We start from the raw sequence: 25,315 nt of genomic DNA, 5'->3' as shown, positions 1-25,315 counted from the left end.
TGTCTAAAGGGGCCCAAGACTGGAAGAGGGAGGTGACAAGGCAGATGTGGGCCAGGGGCTGCCAGAGTCATCTGGTTAGTGTTTTCTCTCGGGCTTTCGTGTGTTCTGCCAGAAATACCAAGCTCGCTTCCTCGCAGGCCTGTCTGCTTATCCTCATCCCTAGAAGGGTCAGCTGTGAGAACGCCCTCTCCTTTCTGGAGGGGAAGGAACTCTGCCCAGTCTCCGAATAGTGCCAGGAGGAAAACTCCTGCAGAAATCAGGCCTGCCCGGCTGCCTTCAGCACCCGGTTGGTACTGGTGCTGTAACTAGATAGTGCTGTTTCCATTTAGTTTAGGGCTTTGTAACATCCTCCTGTACTTTTTGGTCTATCTTCTAAGTAAACCTGTCCTCAGGCTGTTGGTGAGATGTGTAAATTTTGTCTGGTATCCACGTGGTCAGGCCCGTTTCCTCGGTCTCTCCTGCCCAGCCCTTCCATCCGTGATTGCGAATGTACTAGCGGAAGAATTACACAAATTGGCTAACTAGCAGACTTCTTTCCTATGTGGAAGTCTAATGTTTTGCAGTGTGGCTTCTTTCTTTTTCTGACTGGTTTTTCTTTTCATGCATCCCGTGAAGTGGGGAGATTGGTTGGAGGAGGGTTTTGGTCTCTTTGCCTCCTTCCAGGGAATTTTTGCAGATAACTCGGGTCCTTGTGGGTCTGAAAATGGGGGCCATGGTGTTGGAATGGTGGGTTGTGGTCTTTGGGGTCACCTGGGCTATGTCTCTGGGCAGTGTTTGGGCCAGTTGGTTTAAACAGAACTTGTCCCAAAGATTAATGTGTGTTGTTCAGGATGTAGGGGGTTGGGGGGGACACAGGATGGCATCACCGTGTAGCTCCCGGAAATGGAATTAATCCATGCCCACTTTCCTACCTCACAGTACATCTTCAGTATTTCTCACATTTAAAAATAATTTTTATTTTTTTTAATGACTGGTATTTCTCTTCAGTTGAAGATTCTAGTCTAATCTTAAATTGAGAGAGAGATGGGTGAAGGCAAAACACTGTTGAACCGTTTAGTGGTTGCACATACGCGTATCATCTCTTGTAAAAATGTGTTCAGTGGATACGTCCTTCGTAGCTTCCTGATGACCGACCAACTTGTATTTTTATTGTGGAGGCTACATCATGGCAGTCCTGCAGTTGGAGGAGAGGAACCAGCTACATTCGTCTGTGATAGTTTCTTCTCGGAGATTGTTCTATGTCTTTAAAGAAATGTTTTAATACTTTGGGGCATTCCTTTATCGAAACAACTGCTGTCCTTTGCATCATTGCATCTAACATCCCTAGTAGACCCTGAAAGCTTGATCCATGTGAATACAGAAGGTCGTCTGCAAGATCTCAACCAGGCCATGCCTGCTGGAATTAGGCTTCCCTTTCAAACATATTTAAAGGACAACAAGATAATCAGCTCCCCTGAAAGCTTGATCCATGTGAATACAGAAGGTCGTCTGCAAGATCTCAACCAGGCCGTGCCTGCTGGAATTAGGCTTCCCTTTCAAACATATTTAAAGGACAACAAGATAATCAGCTCCAGAGGCTTCCTGGTTTTGCTTCATAATGTTGGGGTTTAGCCGCCGATCCTGCTCTCTTCCTTTGACCTCTGCTGCAGTCTTAAAAGGATAAATTCCAGATTACACGTGCACGGTTTTTTGTTTTCCTGGTACGAAAGGATCTGCGTTTTGCAATAATAAGGTAAAGAATCCATTTGGACTTAAGCAACGTAACCCATTTGATTCACAGCCAAGACCAGTTTTCAATATTGTCAAAGCATCAGTTTCAGATCCGTGCACGGTTTTTTGTTTTCCTGGTACGAAAGGATCTGCGTTTTGCAATAATAAGGTAAAGAATCCATTTGGACTTAAGCAACATAACCCATTTGATTCACAGCCAAGACCAGTTTTCAATATTGTCAAAGCATCAGTTTCAGATCTGGTCTGTTTCTTGGGCACCTCACGTTCTAGAACCATACATGAAACCTTTTCTGTTTATCCACATTTAATTCGTTTTTAGCTGTGTGATGGATTAACATTTCATCAAGGTGGATTAAGATTGAACTGACATTGAAGCAGTCTCATTTTGCTTCTGTCACTTTTCAGCAATCAGATGGGTGTGGGGAGAGCACCTTCCATCATAGGGCGGGTGGGTAGTACTCATCCTAAAAGTATCCTGTTGAGTAAGAGGGAGATAAGCCAGAGCTTCAGCCTGGAAATAATTCCCAACTGCAGGTTGGGAGGCCTGGATGGAACAGGCAGCCGGCTTCATCAGTCTAACGAGATGTCACATGGAACAAAAGCTTTAGGGGTTTTATTTAGCTCCTAATCCACACGCTGAGAGCGCCCAGGCCCATGTGAGCACGCCAGCCAGGAAGGGGGGACCCAGCAGGCTCGAGCACAGCCTCCTTTCTGGGACTGAGCCGTAAAGAACAGACCTCTCGGGCTACCATTGGAGAGTGAGGCAAAGTTACCGTGAGTCTTGTGTTTTGTCTACTAAGGTTTCGGAGGATTAATAATTTAGGGCATACTTTGAAACAGAAAACCCCCAGTTGGCTGTTCCTGCTGGCTCGGAAGGGCTAGCTACAGCCAGGTCTGGTTTTCGTGTATAGAGTTGAAGATTTATAGAGAAAGACTCCTTCCTCTGCCTCGTCTGCAGTCATTTTTTTTCCCAATGCCAGTTCCCAGCAGGCATATAAACATTGGTCGTTCTCAGAGCTGGGATGCTGCTGGGTGGTACGAGGGCCCCTGGGAGAACAGCGAGGCCCTGCGGCCTCTGGGGAGGAGAAGCTCTCTGACGTATGGCGCGGGAGAGGCGACTTGGTGTGAGCAGCCAAGCCACCGGCCACAGGACGCGGAGCCCTACCTCTACCGGGAGGCCTTTTATAACGCAGTTGCTGCAAGGAAGGGCTCCACTCCTGACTTCACCTTCTACGACAGCAGACAGGCGGTGATGTCTGGTCGCGGCTCCCTGCTGCCACAGGATTACTACGGCGACCCATCAGCAGCCATGAGAGTGCCCAAAGAGACTCCCTTCTATCGGGACCCAGCAATCAGCCAGCCGGTGCCCAGCTATGGAGTGCTTGGAAGCAGAATGCCATGGGGGCAAATGCAAGGCCGGTTACCTGCCCTGCAGGACACCAGTCACCAGCACCGGGATCCTGGAGGTAAAATGATCCCTCAGGGGCAGCAGACACAGAGCAGGGCTCCATCTCCCGGGCGGTATGGAAGGGAACTGCCTGACACCAGGTATGGGGCAGAGGCACCTGCCTACCCCTCCAACCAGGTCTACAACGATGTCAGTGAAAGACCTGTCGATTCGAACCTCGCCAGACAGGTGGCCCCGACATGCCTGGTCGTGGATCCCAGCTCAGCTGCTGCCTCCGAGGGTAGCATGGGGGTGACCCCAGGTGCCCTAAATCGAGGCTATGGGCCTACCCAGGAAAACGTCCATTCTAAGATGGCTTATGAGAATTATGAAGCTGACCTGTCCACCTTCCAGGGTCCTGGTGGCAAGAGGAGTGCGCTCCCTGAGTTCCTGGCCTTCCTGCGGGCAGAGGGGGTGGGGGAGGCCACGCTGGCAGCCCTACTGCAGCAAGGCTTTGACTCGCCAGCTGTGCTGGCCACCCTGGAGGATGCGGACATCAAGTCTGTCGCACCCAACCTGGGCCAGGCCCGCATCCTGAGCCGCCTGGCCAGCAGCTGCAGGACCGAGATGCAGCTACGGAGGCAGGACCGGGTGGGTCCACTGCCCCGGACGCGTTCCAGCAGTTTCAGCCAACGGAGTGAGCTGCTCCACAGTGATCTGGCTTCGCTGGGCTCCGCAGCCTTACAGTCCCAGCCTGGAGGTCCCCTGCAGATGGCATCCCCTCGAGCTGGAGACCTGGCTCGCCGCCCCTCCAGTGCACCGTCCCAGCACCTCCTAGAGACAGCAGCTACCTACTCTGCCCCAGGAGCAGGCACCCAGGCCCCCCACTTCTCCAACTCTGGGTACAGCTCTCCCACCCCTTGCGCCCTAACAGCACGACTGGGCGCTACGTACTCCCCGCAGGCCGGGGTGGCCTTGACTAACCCAGGCCTCTCAAGCCCCCTTCACCCTGGCCCCAGAACAGCCTACTCCACGGCGTACACAGTGCCCATGGAGTTGCTGAAGCGGGAGCGCAACGTGGCCGCCTCTCCACTGCCCACCCCCCACGGCAGCCCCCAGCTCCTGCGGAAGCCCAGTGTCCCCCCGGAGACATCTACACTGCCACCGGCCAGCCAAAACCTCCACATGCCTCACTCATACCAGAAGGTGGCCCGGCGGACAGGGGCCCCCATCATCGTGTCCACCATGCTCACGCCAGAACCAAGTAACGCACCCCTCCCCACCTATCCTCGCTGGGGACCTTGAGGGGACTGGGGATCAGGGGGGCGTAAGTTTGGTCACAGGATGATAGGTCCTCATTGGCCATGCCTGGGAGACCAGACACACACACACCCACACTCTTCGCCCACCAAGAAGGCAGCCGTAGCACCGTGGCCAGTGAACACAGGTTCTCTTGGGTTGAACAGATTTGTGAATCAGGCTGACCCACTGGGGCGGTGTGGCCTTCCCGTTCTCTAGTTGATTCAGAGTTGACTTGTGGATTTCTCTTTCTGGTGATGAAACGCAACTGTGTTTCTTGGAGAAACTCAGAAGTCATTCAGGACACACAGAAACTTTCCGCTCACGCAGGGGGCGTCACGTTGGGTAGCTTTGGAGAATCCATGATATTTTATCAAATGCCCCCCGTAAGTTGTGCATCGTTCATTTGCCACTAGCAGTGCGTAGTGTGGAAACGTACCACTTAAGGGTCTGCACACGGTATCAAAGGCAGTGATTAGCTACTGTAGAGAAAAAAATGTGTGTGTTTCCATACTTGTGGGTTAAACAAAGCAAAATGTTGAAATCCCTTAAAACTCCCTGCTTCAAAAACAGATTTAGTTTCTCATATTGGAAAATGCAGTTGGGAATTTGCTTGCTTGTAGGGAAGAACAGAGCTAGGTGATTTTCTTCAAAAACATAAGCCACATGTAATTTAGGGCAGGGGTTTCCTTGGACATCGTGGGCAGGCTTCTAGGTGGACATCCTTGGAACAACATTAGAATTTTTATTTTAACTCTAGCATCTTGATCGAAAATTTAAAATGTAAATTACCTTACTTCTTCCAAACATACTGTACTTCCTTCCCTGTTGCCTCTCTAACATAGTTTGGAAAGCTGAGTCCTTTTCAAATGGAATTTGTTCTGAATAACTGGAACTATAAGATTGAGAGTAGGGGTGTGAATTCAGGGTGAAAAAATGAGATACCCCTGATCCAGCAGTGGGTGGGCACTGGGAGCAGGATGTTGTGACCCCTGAGATAACAGCGTACGTTTATTTCCCGTGAGGGTGGAGCTTGGGGTGACGGTAATGTCTGCTGTTGATTCTCAGAGTTGACCTCCAGGCAGTTTACTTTTTTTTTTCCCTTTTTGCCTCTTTTTTTGTGACTGGCAACGGATCGCAACCCTCAGTGTCGCGCCGGACCGGACCGGGACCGGCTACGGGATCGCAGCCCTCGGTGTTGCGCCCGCACCTCGCTCAGCCAGTGAGCGGCCGGTCTGTATGTGGGATCCAAACCCTAGGCGGGAGCGCCGCTGCACTTCCCAGGCGGTGCACTGTAGCAGTGCGCCACCGGGCCGGCCCGCAGTTTACTTTTTATTTCCAAAAAGAAGCTGAGTAACTGGCTGGATCTTTTTTTGTTTTCTCTTACCACAGACTGGTTTTGTCTCATCTATGGATTTTTTTTTTTTTTTTTTAAGTCTGATCGTATAATTTATTTGCCTTTTTTTAACCAATGCACGACAGGAAGGAGGTCAGATCATTTTTCTGAAGGCCTGTGCCTTCTCTCTCATAGTCAAACATTCTTTCTTTGCAACCAACTAATTTGCATGGCGATGACATTTGTTGCTTCAGTAATTTCATCTGATAATGGCCGGGCTTGCAAAGCGGATCTGAAAACATATTCCTTAATTATGTGTTGCTAAGCAACCGGAGGGTTTGGTCATAATCACAGAAAGATTATCTCCTCGTTGAAGTCGTGGAAAGGTTTTGCTGAAGGAGGACCTGTAAAATCGCCTTCTTTTCTTTCTTTTTTCTTTTTCTTTTTCTTTTTTTTTTTTCTTTTCTGTTTGTTTTGCACTGCCTTCTAACAAAAACATTCACTGTTATTTGGCTACAGGGTGAGGGATATTCTATAAGTTGTTTGGAGTGTGATAGTTAACACACTGTTTTGCAAACCAAAGGATATTGATTTTTATTTCATTTGCATGGCAGCAATCCAGTGCCAAGGAAGCCTGCAGTCGGAAGTCTGCCAGCAAATTAATTTTTCTGTCAAATGATCTGTCCCATAGCTGCAGTTTCCATCCTCATTCCTGGTCGTACTTGCAGTGTGGCATTGTATGTACCTACTTTGCCGGGGCAGGGGGTAGGGGCTTGGCTTCCCTAGTAGCTCTTCAGCTGTGTAAATGGCGTTTTGTGTGGCAGGTTTCATAGAATCAGCAGCCAGATTTGGATCTGTTGCAGCCAGCAGGAAAATTAGATGGCATGTCTGTAGTCATGCACAGGGCAGAGTCACCATGCCCCCCAAGAGGGTGATATCTACACTGAAGCCCCAGAGACCTGAAGCCTGGGCTGGGCAGCTCACCTCGCCTCTGAGCCAGGCGGTAGCTATCTTGAAATCCAGCTGGGTCCCTTGTTGGCAGAACAACCTGCATGTGTAAATCTGTTTTGGTTTTGCCTAACTCGACTGTTTCCCTCCGATCGGCAAGGACAGGGAATGCTTAGGAAGTCAACCATCTTCTCTCCCTTTGCAGAAGCAATGTCGGGGTGTTTACAGTGGTGGTGTTGTGGGGTTTTGTCTTAGGGTGTCTCGTTTTATTTTCATGTGCTTTGGGTATTTTAACATATGTTTGCTTTTCACGGTCCATGAACGACCTGCTTTATTGAAAAGATTGTTGTTGTGCATGTAAACAATAAGCTCCTATATTGCCAGTCTAGTCCAGTCCATCGACCAGGCAGTTCAGAGTGACAAGGAAGGCAGATGCCACAGGGACCCTGTTGCACCTGCCTGCCCAGGATGCGGGATGAATGCAGCTCCTCGTCAGATGCATGCAAGCATTGGTACCTGGTGGGTCTGCTGTCACTGTCAGACTGACCTGGCTGATGGTGGCATGAGCCATGGAGTCTTATTGCAGTCGCTGTAAGCCAGCACTCGCACATCACATGCTGCTGCCCGAGCCCTCCTGCACAGATGCAGCAGGAGTGTCGTGTCAACAACACTGCTGCAGCCATTTTCTTATCTCTGTCCTCCCCAAATACAGCAATGCACATAGCTGGCGAAGGGCTCCAGGTTTCACAGGCGAGAAACACAGTCCCAGCCCTTTCCAAGCTTTTTCCATTTTCTTCTGGTCATTTTTCTTGATGTAACTGGATTAATGAAGCTCACATGTGACCCGCATCTAGTTGCTGGGGTCACTTCCCAAAGACTATTCAGGACGGGGGGAGGAGGAGTCCATGGTCCGTTTGCGGAGACTGTTGGGGAGGCTGGTTATGACAATGTCATCTATCACCAGAGTTGGTCAGTCACATGGCATTATTTGATTTGGTGCTAAAATTGTGGCCCGTTTTAAACACCATGGGTGTGAACACCTTTCTCCTGGGTAGAAAGTTCCCCTCAGTAGAAAACTTTTAGTCCCATCAGAATCAGAGTACAGGAGTGTCCCCTGCACCCCACCCTCCATTGTTTTTTAAAATTTCCTTGGCTCATCTCTGAGGCTCCCTCAGCAGGTTGAGGTCTGTGCTGGGGCAAGGACAGAGAACATACAGGCCTGCAGACCATCAAACCAGAGTAAGGCTGAAGGTGGCCCCCATGAGGCCCCAGAGCCCCACAGAGCCAGCTGATGGCCCCCATTTCCCACCTGAGGAGGGGGTGGGGCCTGGGGGCCGTGACCCTGGGCTGGCCCTGCAGACAAGCAGAGTGATGGTTGCAGCCCTTCCTGTGTGATGATCATGCCATCCGACTACAGAGGTTTGTCAAGGAAGCAGAGAAGCCTCTGCTGGGCTGCCCTGCAGGGTCCCGTCCTGAACACAGTTCACTGCCCCGGGCACGGCGCAAGCTCATGGGTCTGTTCATTTGCTCATTTCTTCCTTCAGTGTCAACCAAACCCCTGCTTTGTGCCAGGCTGTGGTCAGGTGTTTGGGGGCCTCACTAGTGAGTGACACCCAATACTTGTCTTCAGGCGCTCTCCATCCTGGGGTCCTGGAAGGGTCATTACATGAAAGGACAGTTACTTTGATGTGCAACAAGGGCCAGGACAGGGGCACTTGGGGCCCTTAGGGAGACTGGAGTGCCAGGGTCGGCCATCACTCCTGAGCTTGAAACAGCTTCCGTAGGAAGCACGCTTGTGCACTACCAGCCGAGGAGGAGGGGGAGGAGAGGTGGAGAGGTGGAACTCAGCACCACAGCCCACTTGAAATGTGTGGTCACAGCAGAGAGGGAGGTGACACTGCCTGGACCGGCTTGAGGCAGATGGACACTGGTGTGCATGAGCCATCGTGTGCATGAGTGGTTAAGGTCATGGCTGTTTTGTGACTACCTGTGGCATCTTTTTTTCTTGCAGAGTGACACAGACATGATGATGGGTTTACGGGACCCATTGTAAGTGGAGGAGCATCTGTACCCACTTAGTCAAGAAATGCCTGTGTCATGGAGAAGAAAGGGGACTCGCCCAGGACCACATGGCCCTCCCCCTTCCTGGCCTGGGCCTTTTTACTCAGCAGACCCTCTCTTGGAGCCGTAGGGTTCCAAGGTGCTGACAGCTCTCCCTGTCTTAGCAAAACACCTAAGCACATCTCACCTCAGTAGACTCTCCAGGCCTTCCACTCATTTTGCTTTTATACTTGATCGGTCTTTCGGGCCACCTCCACGCGTGTGCTGCGTCACAGTGTGGCTCTTGGGTCCGTTGCTCTCCGCATCAAGCGTGCCTCCTTGGGCTCCTGGCCCTGGATGTGGCCGTCCCCTGACCTCATGGGACTCCCATGATTCCCACCCCTTGCTGGGACCTTGCCAGATTGACCTCGTTGTGCCAGATCTTTGCCGTCACCTCTGCTGTCTTCCCAGAGTGGACGAGATCGTCTCTCCCCCTTTACTGCCCTTGAAGTATTTGCGTCTTGGTCATATCACCTGAGACTAAATTCAGAGGCTGCACTGGGCATCCCATTTATTCTCTTACCTCACTTGACTGGGATGAGTCTGAGTTACTCGGTGCCCCCGTGAGGCTCCTGGAAATGCCGTGGACCCCACAGCATTAGTAATATGATTTCAGCCCAGGCATGGAAGGTAGCTGATGGCGTGACTCGCAGGTGTACTGCCTGCTGTGCGCGTTGAGTTCTCTGTGCTTCTGTTTCCATGTCTGTCAAAGTGGTGGGACCTGAACCTGCTGCTTAGGCTTGTGGGGGTGCAGTGCGCAGAGGAGGAAGTCACATGAGTGCTGAGGTCGTTGCATGAGTCTGAGTTACTCGGTGCCCCCGTGAGGCTCCTGGAAATGCCGTGGACCCCACAGCATTAGTAATATGATTTCAGCCCAGGCATGTAAGGTAGCTGATGGCGTGACTCGCAGGTGTACTGCCTGCTGTGCGTGTTGAGTTCTCTGTGCTTCTGTTTCCATGTCTGTCAAAGTGGTGGGACCTGAACCTGCCGCTTAGGCTTGTGGGGGTGCAGTGCGCAGAGGAGGAAGTCACATGAGTGCTGAGGTCGTTGCACCTGGTGAGTCTTGGCCAGAGCAGGACCTGCTTTCAAAGTGGTGTTCTTCTCACCGTCATTGTCCCCTTCTCAGGCCAGCAGGCAGCGTGCTGGGCCTTTGGGGATCTCAGAGGCTGGACTTGCCCCCCAACTCTGCATGCCTCACAGCAGCCTCTTCTGACCATTTGAGTGTGGACTTCTGTTCGTGGAGGACATAGGACATCTGGACAGTGGCCAGGCTGCCTGGAGCAGACCCTTCTGCCGTCCTCGGCTGGGCAAAAGAGCCACTCTGCTAGGCCCAAGTCTTGTTAAAGCTCAATGGACCTTTCCCCAAAGTGGGTATCTGCGAATTTCTGTAAGCTCAACTTGTGTACAGCACGTCCCCCTCGATGGCTCAATGCCCCTCTGCAGTGTTGTATGTTGGGGATCATACAAGGAGTGTGGTCCAGGGAGTGACGTGGGCACTTGTCATCAGCCAACCGGGCTCCTGGCCCTGCTTTGGAGGGCTTTGAGGGCGAAGAGATCATCATATGTCTCCTGCCTCACATGGTGCAGGACATAGAGCAGGTGGGTAACGGGGTTAGTCCTTGCTGTGTTTTCCTGCTAGTTAGTTTAAAGGACCTAATCTGTGTTTCATGGGAGGAGATGTTGGCCAAGGCTGTTGCTTGGGCACTGGCCAGCCCTGCCGTGTTCCTGTCACCAGACCCTCTTTCCTGTGTCCTCTCATGGCCAAGAGTTGTCATGCCTTCTCATCTCTACACGGGCATTTTGTCTTCCTGGCTTAGAAGGCAGCTCCACCGAGATAGAGTGGGGCTTGTCAGACGGGGCCCCTCACAGGTCTCTGCCCTTCAGGAAGCAGCTCGTTGGTATGTGGCTTTGGTCCTTAAATAGCAGATTCCTGTTGGCACGCTTCTCCCTCTTCCCATACTCCTCCAGAGAGGCACCAGTTCCTCCAAGGTACGAGTCAGATGTTCTGGAAGATTTGCAGATCCAGGGACACAAATGCCTGAGCAGAATCCACAGACAGGCAAACGTTAGGTGTTCATCTGGCCATAAAAAGAAGAAACCCACGGACCCTACACCACATTGCTTTTTCATGGGGCCCTTGCTCTCAAGTGTCCACTGGGCCTCTACCAGTTTTGTTTCCACTTTGTGCACCTGGGTGCATGAGGGTCTTCCATGGCTTGTGGGGACTGGAAGTCCTCACTGGCTTTTTGGTGTCAGGTACACAATGTGCAAGTGTTTTCTGCCATTCTTTGGTTGTCTTTCCACTTTCTTGATAATGTCAAGATAGTGAAGCTTAACAGTTTAATTTTGGAGTTTTATTTTAGTTGCTTGTGCTTTTGGTGTTGCATCTAAGAAACCATTGTTTAATCCGAGGTCAAGAAGATTTACTGCTGTATTTTCCTCTTAAGAGTTTTAGTTTTAGGTCTCACATTGAGGTCTTTGGTCCGTTTTGAATTATTTTTTGTGTATGGTGTGAGATAGGGGTCCAGTTACATGTGATTGCACAAGGCTATCCAAGTGTCCCTGGTCCTGTTTGATTTTGCTTTTAGGAAGCTGAGTTGTGGACAAGGTGAGCCAGGCCAGCCCAGAGGCAGCACCTCCCACCAGATTTCTTACATTTGGCAAATGACCTACCTTCTAAAGGAGGTTTTTTCATTTTTAAGAAGTGAGAAAGCCAACATATTAACAGGGAAGCTTTCCTGGTGCTTGGAGCCAATTTCTTGTCCCCAAGAGTACTTGAAGCAAGAATTCTAAAGCTTTTTCACAGACTCCTTGCTGATACATGGGAGGGTTTTTTTGTAAGTTTATGGAAAGAGAAATGATATTTGTAAACCATAAATCATTAGCCCACGTTAGCAACACAGAATGTCATGAATGTATCAGTGGTGCTGCTGTGGGTGTGTTCCCCTCTCTGAGGCCGGCTTACGCAAAGGTGGACTTTATGGTTGTTTTTAACTTAAGGGGAAAAAACAAGACTGTGTTTGCTTTTACTTGCCCCCTCCACTGCCCAAGGAACAGGAAGGAAGGTACAGTGCAGTTAAATTTAGCCAAAGGCAGGGTATAAATAAAATGACTTTTGCCAAATTGTTCAGAGAGCATAAAATCAAACGTATAAACATGGTCCCCAACCGAGAGGGTGGGTGGCTCTCAGGACACGTTCTCCTGAGAGACGTGGAGACTTTGATGCTAGGAAGGGTTTGCAAGTGTAAGTAGAACATGGGAGAGCTGTGTGAGAAAGAATGCTGGTGCTGCGTTTATGCGGAATAAGAGCTTGGGCTGTGCTCTGCCAGAAGGAGCGGGAGCAGCGACCCGACTTCCAGCTGCAAACGCAGATGTGTGCGGTGCTGGTGGGGCCGCGAGGAGCGAGTCCACGCAACACCAGCTCGATAGGAAACGGCTGCTGGGGAGCTCCCAGCCCTGGTTGCCCCTGATACACCTCTTCACCCTCTGCCAGGGCTGGGGTAGGTGGAACCAGCCTTCAGAAAATCTAGGGCCCTGACTGAAGCTGATAAATAATATTAATCGTCACCATCATGGAGCATTTGACCAGGATTATACCCCATCTGAATTCCCAGGAGGACTCTGGGCATTTTCCCTTTTAAAGTGGAAAATCTGAGGCTCAGAGAGGTTATCCCTCTGCCATAGGTCACACAGCAGGGTTGGGACTTCAAGCCAGCCTGTCTGACTTCAACCCTCTATTTCCTGCTCGTGCCGTGATGAACCACCAGGCACAGTGCTTCAGGACAGCACAGGAAAATCAACAGTGGTAGACAGTTGGGGGACACTAGCCCCAGCTGCAAGCCGAGGTCCATGGCAGCAAGAGGAAATGGGATGAAGTGGCTGGGCTCTGGAGCAAGCGTCCCGAGGTGCTGAGTCTTGCTTCCCACATGTGCAACATTCGAGTGATGGTCCCCACTGCATGGCTAAGCTCAGAGCGCACATGTGGCTCCACAGGCACCTGCTGGGTGCTGGCCTGTCCCCTGCTGGTGCCCTCAGGGCCACACTTGGATCCAAGCTGCTCTGATTGCAGAGTCAAGCTCCTTCCTATTATGCTGCCTTCTGGGAGAGTTCAAGGAATTGATTCTTCCATGTGATTAAGTGGAATGTAAAATGTCCTTTGGTCCCAAGAGGATTTGAAGCTTAGCTATCAGGAAGGACTCTAACACACAAAGTTAAAATTAAGTAGATGGAGAAATAAGGGCAGGAAAAGATGAGGCTGGGTGAGAAGGCCAGAGCACAGAGAGCATTCCCCGCAGTCCTGTGCACAGGGGGTGGGACACGGGGATTCCACCGTGAGCTTCCTAGCAACCAAAGTAAAGAGGGAAACACATTCACATTGTGCATGAGATGGGACCGACAAGCCTGCTGCTCAGAAGCAGCTTTTTCAGAGTGATCCTGAGGTGACTATCCCCCGCCCTTGACCGCCTGTGCAAAGCAGCAGCTACAGGACCTCTGCATTTGCAGGTTTGCTGTCTTGGGTTCCCTGCCCACTCCCCAGCCTGCACTTGCCCATTCACAGCCTCTGCATCCTTCTGACAGTCTCCTGCACATCATCTTCTGGTTTTTGTTAAATTTCACCAGGCCCTCATACTAATCGAAGTTGCTAAGCTCTTTTTGCAGCCCGAGACCTGGCTGGACAGAGCCAGCCCCTTTGGAGGGATCACCAAGTCCAAAAGGAAGTGGCGGTTTTTCCTGATTGGAGGCGGCTCTGCCTGGAGAGTTGGGTGTTGTCGCCACCCGCCCAGCGTGGGCCGGTCCATTCTCTCTCCCTCTACAGTACTTAAAGCCGACCTCGGAACCCAACACATTTCCCCACTGGGGACTTTTCTGTTAGATGCTTTTTATCTGGAGAAATAAATATGACTTTGTGATAGGTTCTAGTGTTTTCCTGTAAACTGGGCTTTGAGCCTGGAATGCTTTAGAGTCATTAGGTTTTATGAAAAAGTTACAGAGGAAAAGAGAAGGGAGGGGACATCCGACCAGCTGTTGTGCTTGGGAAAGTCAGCTTCCTGGCCACGCTGGGGCCCGGGGCAGCACTCTTGGCCGCCAGCCTGCCGGACAGCAGGCCTGTTAAAAGGTCCTTAAGAATCACTTTCCTGGTGGGTTTTAGGACCACATGAAAAGCTGAGTTAGCTGGAAGGAGGGGCCTGCTTCCCTCTCCCATCTCTCCCAGCCTCAGTGGCTGCCATTGCTAAGAAGGAGGTCATTGTTTTGTTTTTATGGGCACTTGGCCCAAATAACATGGTGAGGAAAACAAGGCTGGGTCTGCCAGGCTCTTTAGGGGCTTTCAGGAGGACATGTCGTTCATTCCCTGGGGACGCTGATGGAATCGATCCATCTGATTCCAAGGAACAAGCCAACGACTGAGGTAGCCACCAGGAGGGCTCCGGGCACTCGTGGGCAGCCCTGCATCAAAGCAGTGAGTCAGCGGTAGCCCCAGCGGACCCTGGTGACAGCAGTCCTATAGGGGCAGGGTTGTTCCCCAGCTGCTCTGGGTTCTTGGGAAGCCCAGGGCACCTGCCCTCCTGATTGCTGCCACTTCCTGTCCTTTGGAAGGAAAGGCCCTTTGGGCACCAATAACAGGCACATCCTCACTGCCTTCTCCAGGCTGGCCAACCTCTCTGCGGTCTCCCCCGCCTCATGGCCCCTGTCCCTGAGGCTGCTGTGCTCCAACAGTCCACTTCCCCTCTGAGCACTCAGCATATAGCAGACACTCTTAAATTTGCATGTACAGAGAGGTTGGGGTCGATGAGCCTGTGCTGTCTGTGGGCCTGTGGCACCCTTGGGTGCCTGCAAAGTCTCATTAGTGCTGCATGTGCCAGCAACACACTGTCACCAGCCACCGCCTTGCCTTACCTCGCTGGCAGCCAGCAAGTAAGTGTGTAGCATTGGCCTCTGCCAGATTCCTCTGGCATCTCTTCTCTTTTCTCATCTTTATTTATTTTTCTCAAGCATCCCCTTCTGTTGCCATGGGCACATTTTTAGAACTTGAGAACTACTGGCACAACAGCCCAGTGGCCTCCGCTGGGGGGTGCCCATGCAGTGGGTGACGGAGGCGCCTTCTTGGGAATGCCTGGGGCAGCACATGGGCCAGAGGGAGGCCACCGGGGTCTGGGCTGCACAGGCTTCCTGGACGCTGTCCCAATTGCAGGAGTGGTTGGTGGGGGCGGGCAGACCAGCAGCCCCAACTGATCATCTGTGCAACTACAGCATCTTGTTGTCCCCGTGCTCCAGAGTCAGCCCTTCTAAGGCAGAGAGACCATGTGGATTTCTGAATGACCAAGCTTTGCCAGGGGGCCATGTGACAAGGGCTCTGTGTTGAAGAACAGACAGTGCTGCTGCTTGTAGCCATTGGAGTTGCTGCTGATTTTTGCATAGGTACGAAAGCCAGCAATTACTCTTCCGTGTGGGCTGGCTGGCCTAGTAGCAAAGTGCAATTCGGAGAGGAACCAGTGACCTTGCCCGTGCAGGGAGGGGTGCTTTTCTCTCTTTGTGCTGGTCGCTCCCCTGGGAGAATGGTTGCCCACTTTGCTGGCTTGTTGGCCAGCACCATTCATCAGTGAGGGTAAACAAGCCTGACAACAGCACCGGAGGAGGTGATCGAGGAGGTTTTGTCAGGAACTGCTCTATAAAGCTGTTTCGGGCTCAGATCACCCAGACTCGGCCGAGGGATGTGAAGCACATTTTTCCCCTCCAGTGTAATTGAAAGCCCAAGGAAAGGGACATATGGTAACTGGTAAGTAAACACCCTACACACCGCAGAGTATTTTCTAGGAAAAATGCCTGGTGTGGGAGCTGGGGTTGATGCACACTCACTTCTCCTGGTTTTGTCCTCTCGGGTGAGGCTGATGGCTTGACCCTCTCCAATTACTGTTTGAAAGTAGCAGGACGGTGCCCCCGCTCTGACCAAGGCTGCTGCTGGTGACTGGGCAGCTGGGTCAGCGTGGCCCCGGCTCTCACTCAGCCCTCTGAGCTTGCTCTGTTCTGAGGTTTGGGGGACGTAGTTCCTTCCGAGCCAGCACTCGGCAGATGCTTCCCTTCAGCGGCTCAGCAACCCCTGCCCGGCCAGAGGCGCTCGGGCTCCAGCGCTAGGGCACAGCGCCTTCGGGACCCTCGCCAGAGGTTGCCACTAGGCTGCTTCCTGTAAGGAGGGTCAAGCATGTGTACGTTGAATCTTGTATCAACCCTTTTAGGGGCCGATGTCAAGGGCCCAGCTGACATTTCCTGGACAGGTTTCTTATCAGCCAGGCTCATGAGTGCATGTAAGGGGGTGGGGACAGTACATGCACAGGTCAGCATCGTGTGGCAGCTTTGAGTTGCTTGGATGTGCCCTTCCAGGCTCCATGGTTCTGAGGCTCCAGGGGCACCTGGGAGACCAAAGTGGGCCGGTCGTCAAGCTTCAGGGACTTGGGATGGGCCCTGGGTAGGGTCTCAGCTCAGAAGGAACCGAAGAGGGTGGGTTTTTCCTTTACCCTGGTGCCACAAGATTGCATTGGATGACAGTTACCACCATGATGACTCCTCTCTTAAGCCACAAAATCCAGAGACACTCGCCCCCCGGGGGAGGGGGGAGGTTGGGTGCCTGGTGTGAGGGTTCTCCAGACCACGGTTGTTGATTTTGTGAATCTCAAGCCGAGTGTCTGCGATCGATTGATAGATAGCTGTTGGTCAGTAAAAGACTGGGGGACTTTAAGACCCACCTTACCCCACTCAGGTGAGATCATCTTCTCTCCTTAGACCAGGCTGGCCCCAGGGGTGGGTGTGATGTTGTTTGTGACTCTCTCCAGAGTCCAAGGTTTGTTGAGTTGAGTGCATCTGATTGGACAGGGAGGTATAGGAGTGAGTGATGGGTTGGCACTGGGGTCGAATGCTGAGCCTCTGATATCAGACCTGGGTTCGAGTTCTGACTCCACTCTCACTCTGTGACCTGGCACAGGCTTGTCTCATCGTGTCACCACGTGGACAGGATAAGAAGCTAGCTGTTTACGATCCCTGTTGCCCAAAACACTTGATTTCCATGTGTGTTCTGGTTCTTGGATGCATACGTGATTTTATTGTTGCAATGAAATTGAAAACCTATTAAGGAAAAATGGGAGAGGACAGAGGTGCCGGGCACATGACTGTATTTTACAACCTTAGACTGGTCTCAGGTATTTGCCCAGCTTCCAGGCACATTGTTGGAAAGTCTGGTCTCTGTGTAATTACTGTGGCACAGAATAATACCCTGCCCGTGTGGGGTACAGAGAGGTGGGGTGTCTAGGGAGGCCCGTTGCTGCAGATTGCTGGTTTGAATCTGCAGGTGAGGCTGAGCAGAGGAGGGTGGGTGTTCTTGGTGGGTTTTCCAGTGGCCTCCAGACGAGCTCACAAATTTGAGAGCTTGGGCCCTTGAATTCAGAATCTCAGGTTCAAGGGCTATGGGCTGGAACCAAAGAGGAGCAGCTGCCACCACTGGCCCAGACACCCATAGCTGACCTCACAGTCATAGCAGCTGGGGGAGGCAAGGTGGGTACCTGCCAAGGAGTGGTGCGTTAGCAGGACTGGCCAACCCTGGCTTTGAAAATGAGTTCACCAGGGTCTTCTCAGCCAGTTGCCCGGGAGCCCCTCGAGAGGTTCGTGCTTTTTTTGATTAGTCTTTGGCAAAGTCCTGAGGTTCGTCTCTCTGACAGAGGCATGGGGGAGGGGCACGTGGGCAGCACGGGCAGGTGGGGCATTTCGAATCTGAGGGCACGTCGTTGGCAGTAAGAGGACGAGAAGTCCTCCTCTGGAGGCTTCCCGGGGATCTCTGTATTGTAGGGGGGCTGGGAGGATGCCAGGAGGGCAGCTGACCGCCCACCCCTCCAGGGACTGCCCCCCACGTCGGGAAGCAGGAAGATGTGTCGTGGAGACTCATCTGTGTGGGGAGCCAGTGGGTCCCTCACCTGTTCTGCTGCCCAGGCCCTCACTCGTCCACCCTGTCCTCTCTCCTCGGCATTCGAGGACCACCCACGTGAGGTGGGCCGTTGGAGGAACCTAGGACGGGTGGTATGTCTCACCTGAAACAGAGGCAGGGCCTGGCGTCCCTGGAGGCTTTGCTGTGGAAGGTGTTCCCAGGCACTGTTTGTGGTGCTGTCCCTGCATGGGTCTTTAGAGCCCGTGAACTTGCGGTCTTCGTTCACACGGTCTGAGTGGGTGGTGTTTGCCACTGGGGAAGGCACGTCTTTCAGGGTCATCAGCTGCTTTCTCAGGGGAGGATTTCGCTCGGGAACACAAGCAGCCCCCAGGACTGGCGAAGGTCTCAGAGCCCCATCACTCAAAACCGGGGTCCCTGGAGAAAGACTGTGCCCAGCGCAGTGAGGCAGGATGGTCTCTGGGCTTCCCACACAGCTGCCGAGGCCAGTGTGTGTGAGTCTGAAGCAATGCCTGCCAGCAAATGATGGAACCGTTCCTGGTTTTTTGCTTTTGTTTGAAGTTCTATTGCAGAAAAGGAAGCTGCCTGTCACTTTCTCTCTTCAGGGTCCGAGGTGTGCTATGGACATTGCACTATTCATGCTGCGGGGAGAGCTTTCCCTGTGGGAAAAGCTAAAGTGACAGCCACGCTTGTCTCTCTGGGGTTGCAGAAGTGCTCCGTTGTTTAGTTTTGTTTGTTTTTGAACTAGGTGATGTGGTTCTAGACATTAGCTTCCAAGTCTGGAAGACACCATACACTCGGTTAACAGCGGTCCCCCACATGCCTTTGGGGGCTCCTGGGAGCACTAGGCTGCCTTTGGCTGGCAGACAGGGGTGTGTCCCCTCAAGCCCCCTGTGCGGCCAGCTCTCTGTTACCTGAAACCTGAGCTGCGAGCGAGATTGCCCAGGAGCCTCTCACTTGTAGGATCACAGCTCATTAAGGTACATGTTTTATTTAAGAAGCTGATCTATTCATCAAGGCCTTCCTACAGCCACTGTGTACGGAACCTCCAGCTGACTGCAGAGAACACCGAACGCAGAAGCTGAGGAGTAGCTTAAATCCAGCTTCCCCCGTGGGGCAGGCACATCCAGCCTTCTGGGGAGCACATTTAGTGTGGTCACCCCCAGCAGCCTGCACTCGTTTGCCCCCGTGACAGCTTTGTTGAGGAGTGCACATGCCTGCACCAGGAGCCCTTTTGAAGTGCGCACATAGTGGTCCTGAGCATCGTCCCGGTTAAGCAGCAGAACCTGACTTTGGGAGACCAACTTGCACTCGGGTTCCTGATGACCTTATTGTGAGGCACGGGCGGGCTGAGTGCGCCATGGTCACAGTAGAGAGCTTCCGTCCTGCCCACCCGTCCCCTCAAGGGAACGTCTGGCATGACCTGCGCTGCTGAAGATATGTGCGGTGACGCGATGGCCTCGCCACTTTGTCACCTGAGCACATACCGTGCTCCTTTTTACTCCTCAGCATGGGTTTCCGGGTGGCATCTCTGTGTCGTTCTGGACTCCTGCGGTTTCCCTAGGGCTGGGCTCGGGCTGGCGCTCGGTCGGGGTTAAATCGTTTTCTACTGGGTAAGGCAGGTGTGTTAGTCAGGGTTCTCCAGAGAGACAGAATCAACAGGATATGTTATAATTACATGAGAGGGGTTTATTAGGGAAATTAGCTCACGTGACTGTCAAGAAAAGTCCCACGTCAGGCCGTCTGTAAACCGGATGCTGGCAGTGTGGCTCATGGCTCAGTCCAAGTCCAAAGGCCCCAAAGCCAGGGAAAGCTGATGGTGTCCTTGGGGTAAGTCCTGGAACCCAAAGCCGAAGAGTCTCGAGCTCGGATGTCCACGGACAGGAGAGAAGAGTGTGTCCAGCTCCAGCAGAGAGAGCCTCACCTCTTTCCTCTGCCTTTTGCTCTCTCCGAACCCCCAGCAGACTGGACGGTTCCCACCCACACTGAGGGTGGGTCTTTCCCACCCAGGCCACTCAGACTCTCCTGCTAATCCCTGCGGGAAACAGCCTCACGGACACACCTGAAAAGACAGCTTTACCAGGTTTCTCAGCATTGCGTCATCTAACCGAGTTGACACCTAGAATTAGCCTTCACAGTAGGGGTTCACCTGGGAAGGTGAGAACAGGGGAACAGTGTTTGAAAAGGCCGTGACAGCGTCCCGAAACTTCTGACAGCCCAGGCCTTGGAGGAGGACCCTTCAAAGCCCATCCCTGGGACGTAGCAGCCTCTCCTATCATCTGAGAAAGGAGAAAGGGCTGCAGCCCTCACATGAGCCCATCCGGGGCGACTCTCGTTACCGAACCCTCCACAGCCCCTTGCCTGGGGGTCCTCCCTGCAGAGTCCAGCCTCGGCACTCGAGCTTCTGGGTCTGTATCTGTCCTGGAAAGGCTGGGGACAGGCTTCCATGGTTCGTGCTGCTCCAGCCGTGGGCCCAGCCTGTCTGTGCCGTCTTTGGTCATGGGGCTCACTGTGGGCTCTGCCCACCTCAGCCTTGCCCTTCCTGAGTGTACCGTTAGCTTTGCTGCATGGAAAATCACTCCGAAGCTCAGTGGCTTGCAGGCAGCTTTGAGCTGGGCTGTGGCCTCTTGTCCCGTGGTCCGTGATCCAGGTGCGTCATAGCTTGGTGCTCTCAGGTCCCAGCAAGGGCCAGACGTAGAAGTGGCACAGCATCACTGCCGCCACTCGCTGCCGGTCAGCCTGTTTCCACGGCGTGGAGAAGTGGACTCCGCCTCTCGGTGGGGAGATGGGCTTGGATGCAGGGCGATGGGTATCCCGGGACAGTCATCAGACAAATGTGCAGGCTCAGCCAAGGCTCTTGGCTGTGAAGGACGACAGGTACAAGCCAAGACGCCCACTGCAGAGCCCAGCCCCACTCTCTGCCCTTCCTCCTCCCAGACGCCCCCCTTCTTAGCAGAGTGGGGAGAGCTGGGGGGCCCCCAGTCACACTGCAGTCTGTTCCCGGGCTGGTGTGCCTTGGCTTCCTTCCCCTGGGGTGTCCCCACACTGCCCTTCTTCTTTCTGTGCTCACAGTGTTTCTGTGGTGTGTGAACATTGACCTTCACGTTCCTTTAGCCATTACAAGAGGGGATTGGCTCATGTAAGCATGGCAGGCAGATTTTAGCTGGCCTTGCAGGGTGGCTCTCTGGGGCACTGGAGCCACCAAGGACTCTGAGGCCCAGAGTCCTGGCTGAACACAGTGCTGGGATCAACTGATGATGCCTGCCCTGGGCGCAGATATGGAAGGGTGGTCGTGCGTTGTGTTCAGGGTAGGACGGGCCGACGAGACTGGAAGTCCTTGCTCTGGGGAGCACGTACCTGTGCACTGCTTGAGTTCTCAGAATCAAACTGCAGCCTGGGCTGTGTCGCAGAGGCTTGGCAGGGAAGTGGGCGCAGCTCTGGGAGAGCTTCCCAGAAACACCACAGAGAAGGTGCGTTTGCCACATGAAGAGGCAGATAACAGCATGGAAACAGTGCAGATTTCCAATGTCAGTTGTTTGGGGTTTTTTTTAAAAAACTTAAAATAGTGCCACGCTTAGCAACACTGTTTTTCCCAAATCCCTGCCTTGAGGCTGCTCCCTGAACACCCCCCACCCCCACCCCTGCTCATCGTGTCCTGCTCCTGTGGTCCTTCTCGTGAAGGGCAGAGGGGAGATGCTTGTTTCCCAGCCTCTGCAGCAATTGTGGGGGCCGGCGTCTTCCCGGGGTCTCCAGAAATGGGGGTGGGGGTAGGGTTGCTCACTTTCCAGATCACCCAACTGCAGGACGTTGGTTGTTGTTTAGATCCCATGTCTGACGGTTTAAAGCAGTTTTTATAACATGGCTAAACATGTTTACAAAGCAGGGGAGGTGGGTCAGACATGATCACTGCAGCTGCTTCACTTTGGGGTAAAATCCTGAAATCTCAAAAGCAACAAAATCATGCCCCTGGAGCATTTTGGTTCTTGAACTGCAAGTAATAGAACCAATTCAGACTATTTTTTCAAAATGGATAGTTCTTTTGAAAGGATGTCAGTTTAACTCACACAGTGTCCAGGAAGACTCGAAAATGGGTCTCCAAAACACCACAGGGCAGCTTTATATGACAGGATCATCCCAGTTCCTTCTCGGTGACTCTGCTCGGGGCCAGGTCTCATTTGCCCTGTGTGGGTCCCAAAGCCAGATGGCCAGCCCAGCCCTGGCAGCCTGGATCCACTGAGAAAGAAGCAGCTCCCCAGAAGAATTCTGGTTCTGTTTTCCACCTGCGGTGGCATCAAGGCTAGATGGCCAGAAAGCTACCAGTGTCCTCCCTGGAGACGGCCCTTCAGAATCTGTGAGGTCTTTGGACCTGATGTTCCCAGGATGACTGGCCACTGTAAGCAAAACTGCAGCAACTCGACCTGGTGTCGTCTCTTTTCCGCTGAGTATCTCTAATTTCACAATTATTTCTGTGCAGCTGCAGCTCAGAGCAGTAGCAGGCCCAGGGAAAGACGGCGGCGCTGCCTTGAGCTGAGCCCTGTGCTTCCCAGGTGGCTGAGCAGGGCCTCCTAGTGCAGAGGGGAGCCCAAAACCAGCCGGTGATTGACACCAGGGGAGTCAGCAAAGCCCTCTGCCCTCCCAGGTGCTTCTGGGCAGGCTGTCAAAAGGAAGGCACAGAGAGCATTTCCGTGATATGTCCAGTTACAGCTGGAATTGTCCAGAAACAGACAGGGCCGGGTTATCGGTGGAAGGGAGATAGAGAGAGGCATTTTGCATAGAGGGGCCCTGGGACCCTGTGAGCCCATCTGTGAGCATTTGCTCACACTGTGGGAGCCCCTGTGCTGGGTGGCCACCCTGCCCCCAGCTCCCTTGCTGTGAAAGGGAGCAGCAGCACTGCAGGATTCTTGTCGGTCTGGGGTCTGTGTGCGAGGACATGCCGTCAGTAATGTCTGCTAACTGGGAGCTGTAGCTTTTTATCATAAACCCCGGCTTTTAGGGAGCCCTCATTCAACACTGCCCTGGGCTTACCTCTCCCACATCCCCCTGACTGTAGAGGACGTAGACCACTTCCCCATGGGCCTGGGGGCCAACCCCTGAGTTCATACCGTTTCCCATAGTTCTTTAAAGGGTCATACTCCATCTTAACGTATGTGAATCTTCCCGTTACATTCTAGCACGAACGATTATTCAAATTGTCAGAAGCACTGAAAAATGTGTCAGTGTGAGATAAGATGGGACGTCTCTTTGCAACTACATCTGATATTTCATGAGCTCCTCTGGGAAGCTGTACCCCCAACTGCAGCAGGACAGTAGGGACAGCAGATACAGGGATTTAACTTTGCTCCATGGCTGGGATTTAACTTTGAATTAGCCCGTGTGCGGGTGGACATGTTCCTTCTGGGACTGAGAGAGCACGTGGAAGATGGTCCCTTTCTTTCTAGAAGCAAACGTCGGCAGTGTCCCAGCTAAGCTTTCTCTCATCCTCAGTGCTAGGATCCCCTGTGGTCCCTGTACTTTGTGCAAGATGCACGAGACTCGCGCCCACTCCCACCCACCCAGCCTCCTTCCCGGCACGATCCACCCTCTCTCTCCCTTTCCTGCCTTGCGGTGAAGGACTTGCAGCCCGATCCAAGCCTCAGGCCAGGTAGCCCAAGGGTCCCGTGGACCACCCTCAGTCGCGTTCCGTGTGCCCAGCCTGAAGGGGGAGGGTGGGGTGGGCTTCACCAAAGAGGAAGGTGACCGCAGTCAGAGAGGGAGCCGATCGCTAGGCAACCTGGAGCTTGTTACCCGGGTAACGGATCCAGCACTGGCACTGTGGATGGACATCTCGTGACGATGGCCTCGGCCTTTCAGGTGCGTTGCATGGCTCCAGATTGCTGCCCTGTGCTCAGCATCGTTTTCCTGTGTGGCCACTTTTTAATGAACAACTCGGATTTCTCATGGTAACCCCGCAGTCCGTCTAACCATCCCGTCAAGCAGGGTGGTCCTCGCCCCGTGGGTGGGGCGGCCAGGGGGCAAATGAGGACCTGCCCTCTCGGTCTGGGACTGCCCCCCGCCCGTCCCCTCACAGGAGTCTGTGAATGAGGGTTTGGCCTTTTCACCATTTTCTTGGTAGAAAGGAAGCGCCGAAGCAGGAGCTCTGTGCCTCGGTTTCCTCGTCTGGTTAAGGGGACGGCGGTGCTGTCGCATGTCTTGAGGATGAATTGAGAAGGTGTCAGCTTTCTGTGTGAGATTCCTGCATCTCATTCTCTCTCTGCGTGGTCTAGTGTAGAAGGGGGTCTCCACGGGTCCTGTCTGATGACATCACCCTTGGCCCCTGGGGGAGCCTCCTCCCTGTCATCCTGCCCCGTCTCCTCGTGGGACCAACCTGCTTGCTAGGCCAACAGGAATGTCGGGCATGTGAGCTGGGGGTTCTCCCGTTCCTCACCCGACCGTGTGGGTCGTGGACCAGTGAGGATGTAGAGGGGGCAGCCCTCGTCTCTGTCCCCCTCACACCTGCTCTGTCCTGTGCTCTTGATGCAGAAGGATGTTGGGGTTCGGGCTCACTTGGGCGTCCTGTTTGGGGATCTGGGTCTTGGGGTGGCAGCAGGAGCAATCTGGGTGCACACTAGCCTTCGTGTCTGAGCATCAGGGTTCAGCCGCCACTCACAGGCCAGGAGGGACCATGATTCCCAGCCCGGGGTGAAAGGAGAGCTGTGCGTGACCCTGGGTCCACCCAGAGGTGGCGTGCACCCCCCGCTACCCGGCCCTTTCTCCTGAGGCTTAGACAGAAGCCTTTTCTTTGCTCCATGTTCAAAGACATGATTGTCCCGGGTGCCGCAGCTGTGGGGTGGTAGCAGAGCCCCCTCTGCTGTGGTGGCATGGGCGCTGCGGGCCACCCCTCCTCCGACCCCTCCACTGGGTGCCGTGGACACCACTCCCATTGAGGGAATTTTCCTTTTCGGCTTCGTACTGAAGTGTGAAAGGTGAGCTCTGGTGGCCCAGGAGGGGACTTACATGTCTGGGGCACCAAGTGGCCAATTCACAGACTGCCAAGAGCCCTTTAGCGTGGTCTGGGCTGAGAGGTGGAGCCCGCAGAGAGGAGTGTGGCCGGGGCAAAGGGCTCCTGCTTTTGCTTGCTGGAGCCTGCGCCCGCCACCTTGCAGTCCCACAAAGACTAACTGGTCCTGGGAGCATCACGCGTCCCTGGTAGGGTCCCTGAAGCTTAATAAAGCCAGGGGCCCAGGGTGGCCTCCACAGGAGAAGACAGGCAGATTGTGCAGGAGGAAGGGGACAGAAGTGAGCTGGGCCCGGGTGTCCAGCTTCAGAAGGAACGAGGGACCAGGGGCCTCAAGCAAGGGCTGTCATCTGGCCAGAAACGTCTCACGTCCACCGGTGCTTATCTGAAAGCTTAAAATGCCCAGAAAGCCATCTTGTTTTGATTTTTCATATGACAGTGAAGATTTCCAGTTTGGTAGGAGAACAGACACCGCCCCTCCCTGCATCTCAGTGGTCTGGTCCCCCGAAGCCCGAGTGGTGGTTGTCTGATGTCCGGGGGTGTGGGTCATGCTGACGCGACGTCAGGCAGGTGATCAGGAGGGGCTATGTGGTC

At 53.4% G+C, this 25,315-nt stretch overlaps 1 protein-coding gene across 2 annotated transcripts in view; it reads left to right on the top strand.

Annotated features, from left to right (window-relative positions):
• CTBP2 (C-terminal binding protein 2) overlaps window positions 1–25,315 on the top strand; it is a 49,503-nt gene that overhangs the window by 8,526 nt on the left and 15,662 nt on the right. Inside the window, exon 1 of one of the 2 annotated variants that reach the window (XM_008589123.1) lies at window positions 2,582–4,382. The exons of the other annotated variant lie outside the window; for it this stretch is intronic. Coding sequence (XP_008587345.1) covers window positions 2,705–4,382 — 1,678 coding nt within the window. The 5' untranslated portion in view covers window positions 2,582–2,704. Of the gene's footprint in view, window positions 1–2,581; window positions 4,383–25,315 lie in introns of those variants that run through there. 2 annotated transcript variants of the gene reach the window in all.

This window comes from Galeopterus variegatus, unplaced genomic scaffold (assembly GCF_000696425.1).
Source record: "Galeopterus variegatus unplaced genomic scaffold, G_variegatus-3.0.2 Scaffold5219, whole genome shotgun sequence".
Lineage (NCBI taxonomy): Eukaryota > Metazoa > Chordata > Mammalia > Dermoptera > Cynocephalidae > Galeopterus > Galeopterus variegatus.
Note: the sequence above shows the minus strand (reverse complement) of the source record. Positions and strands in the feature narration are given on the sequence as shown.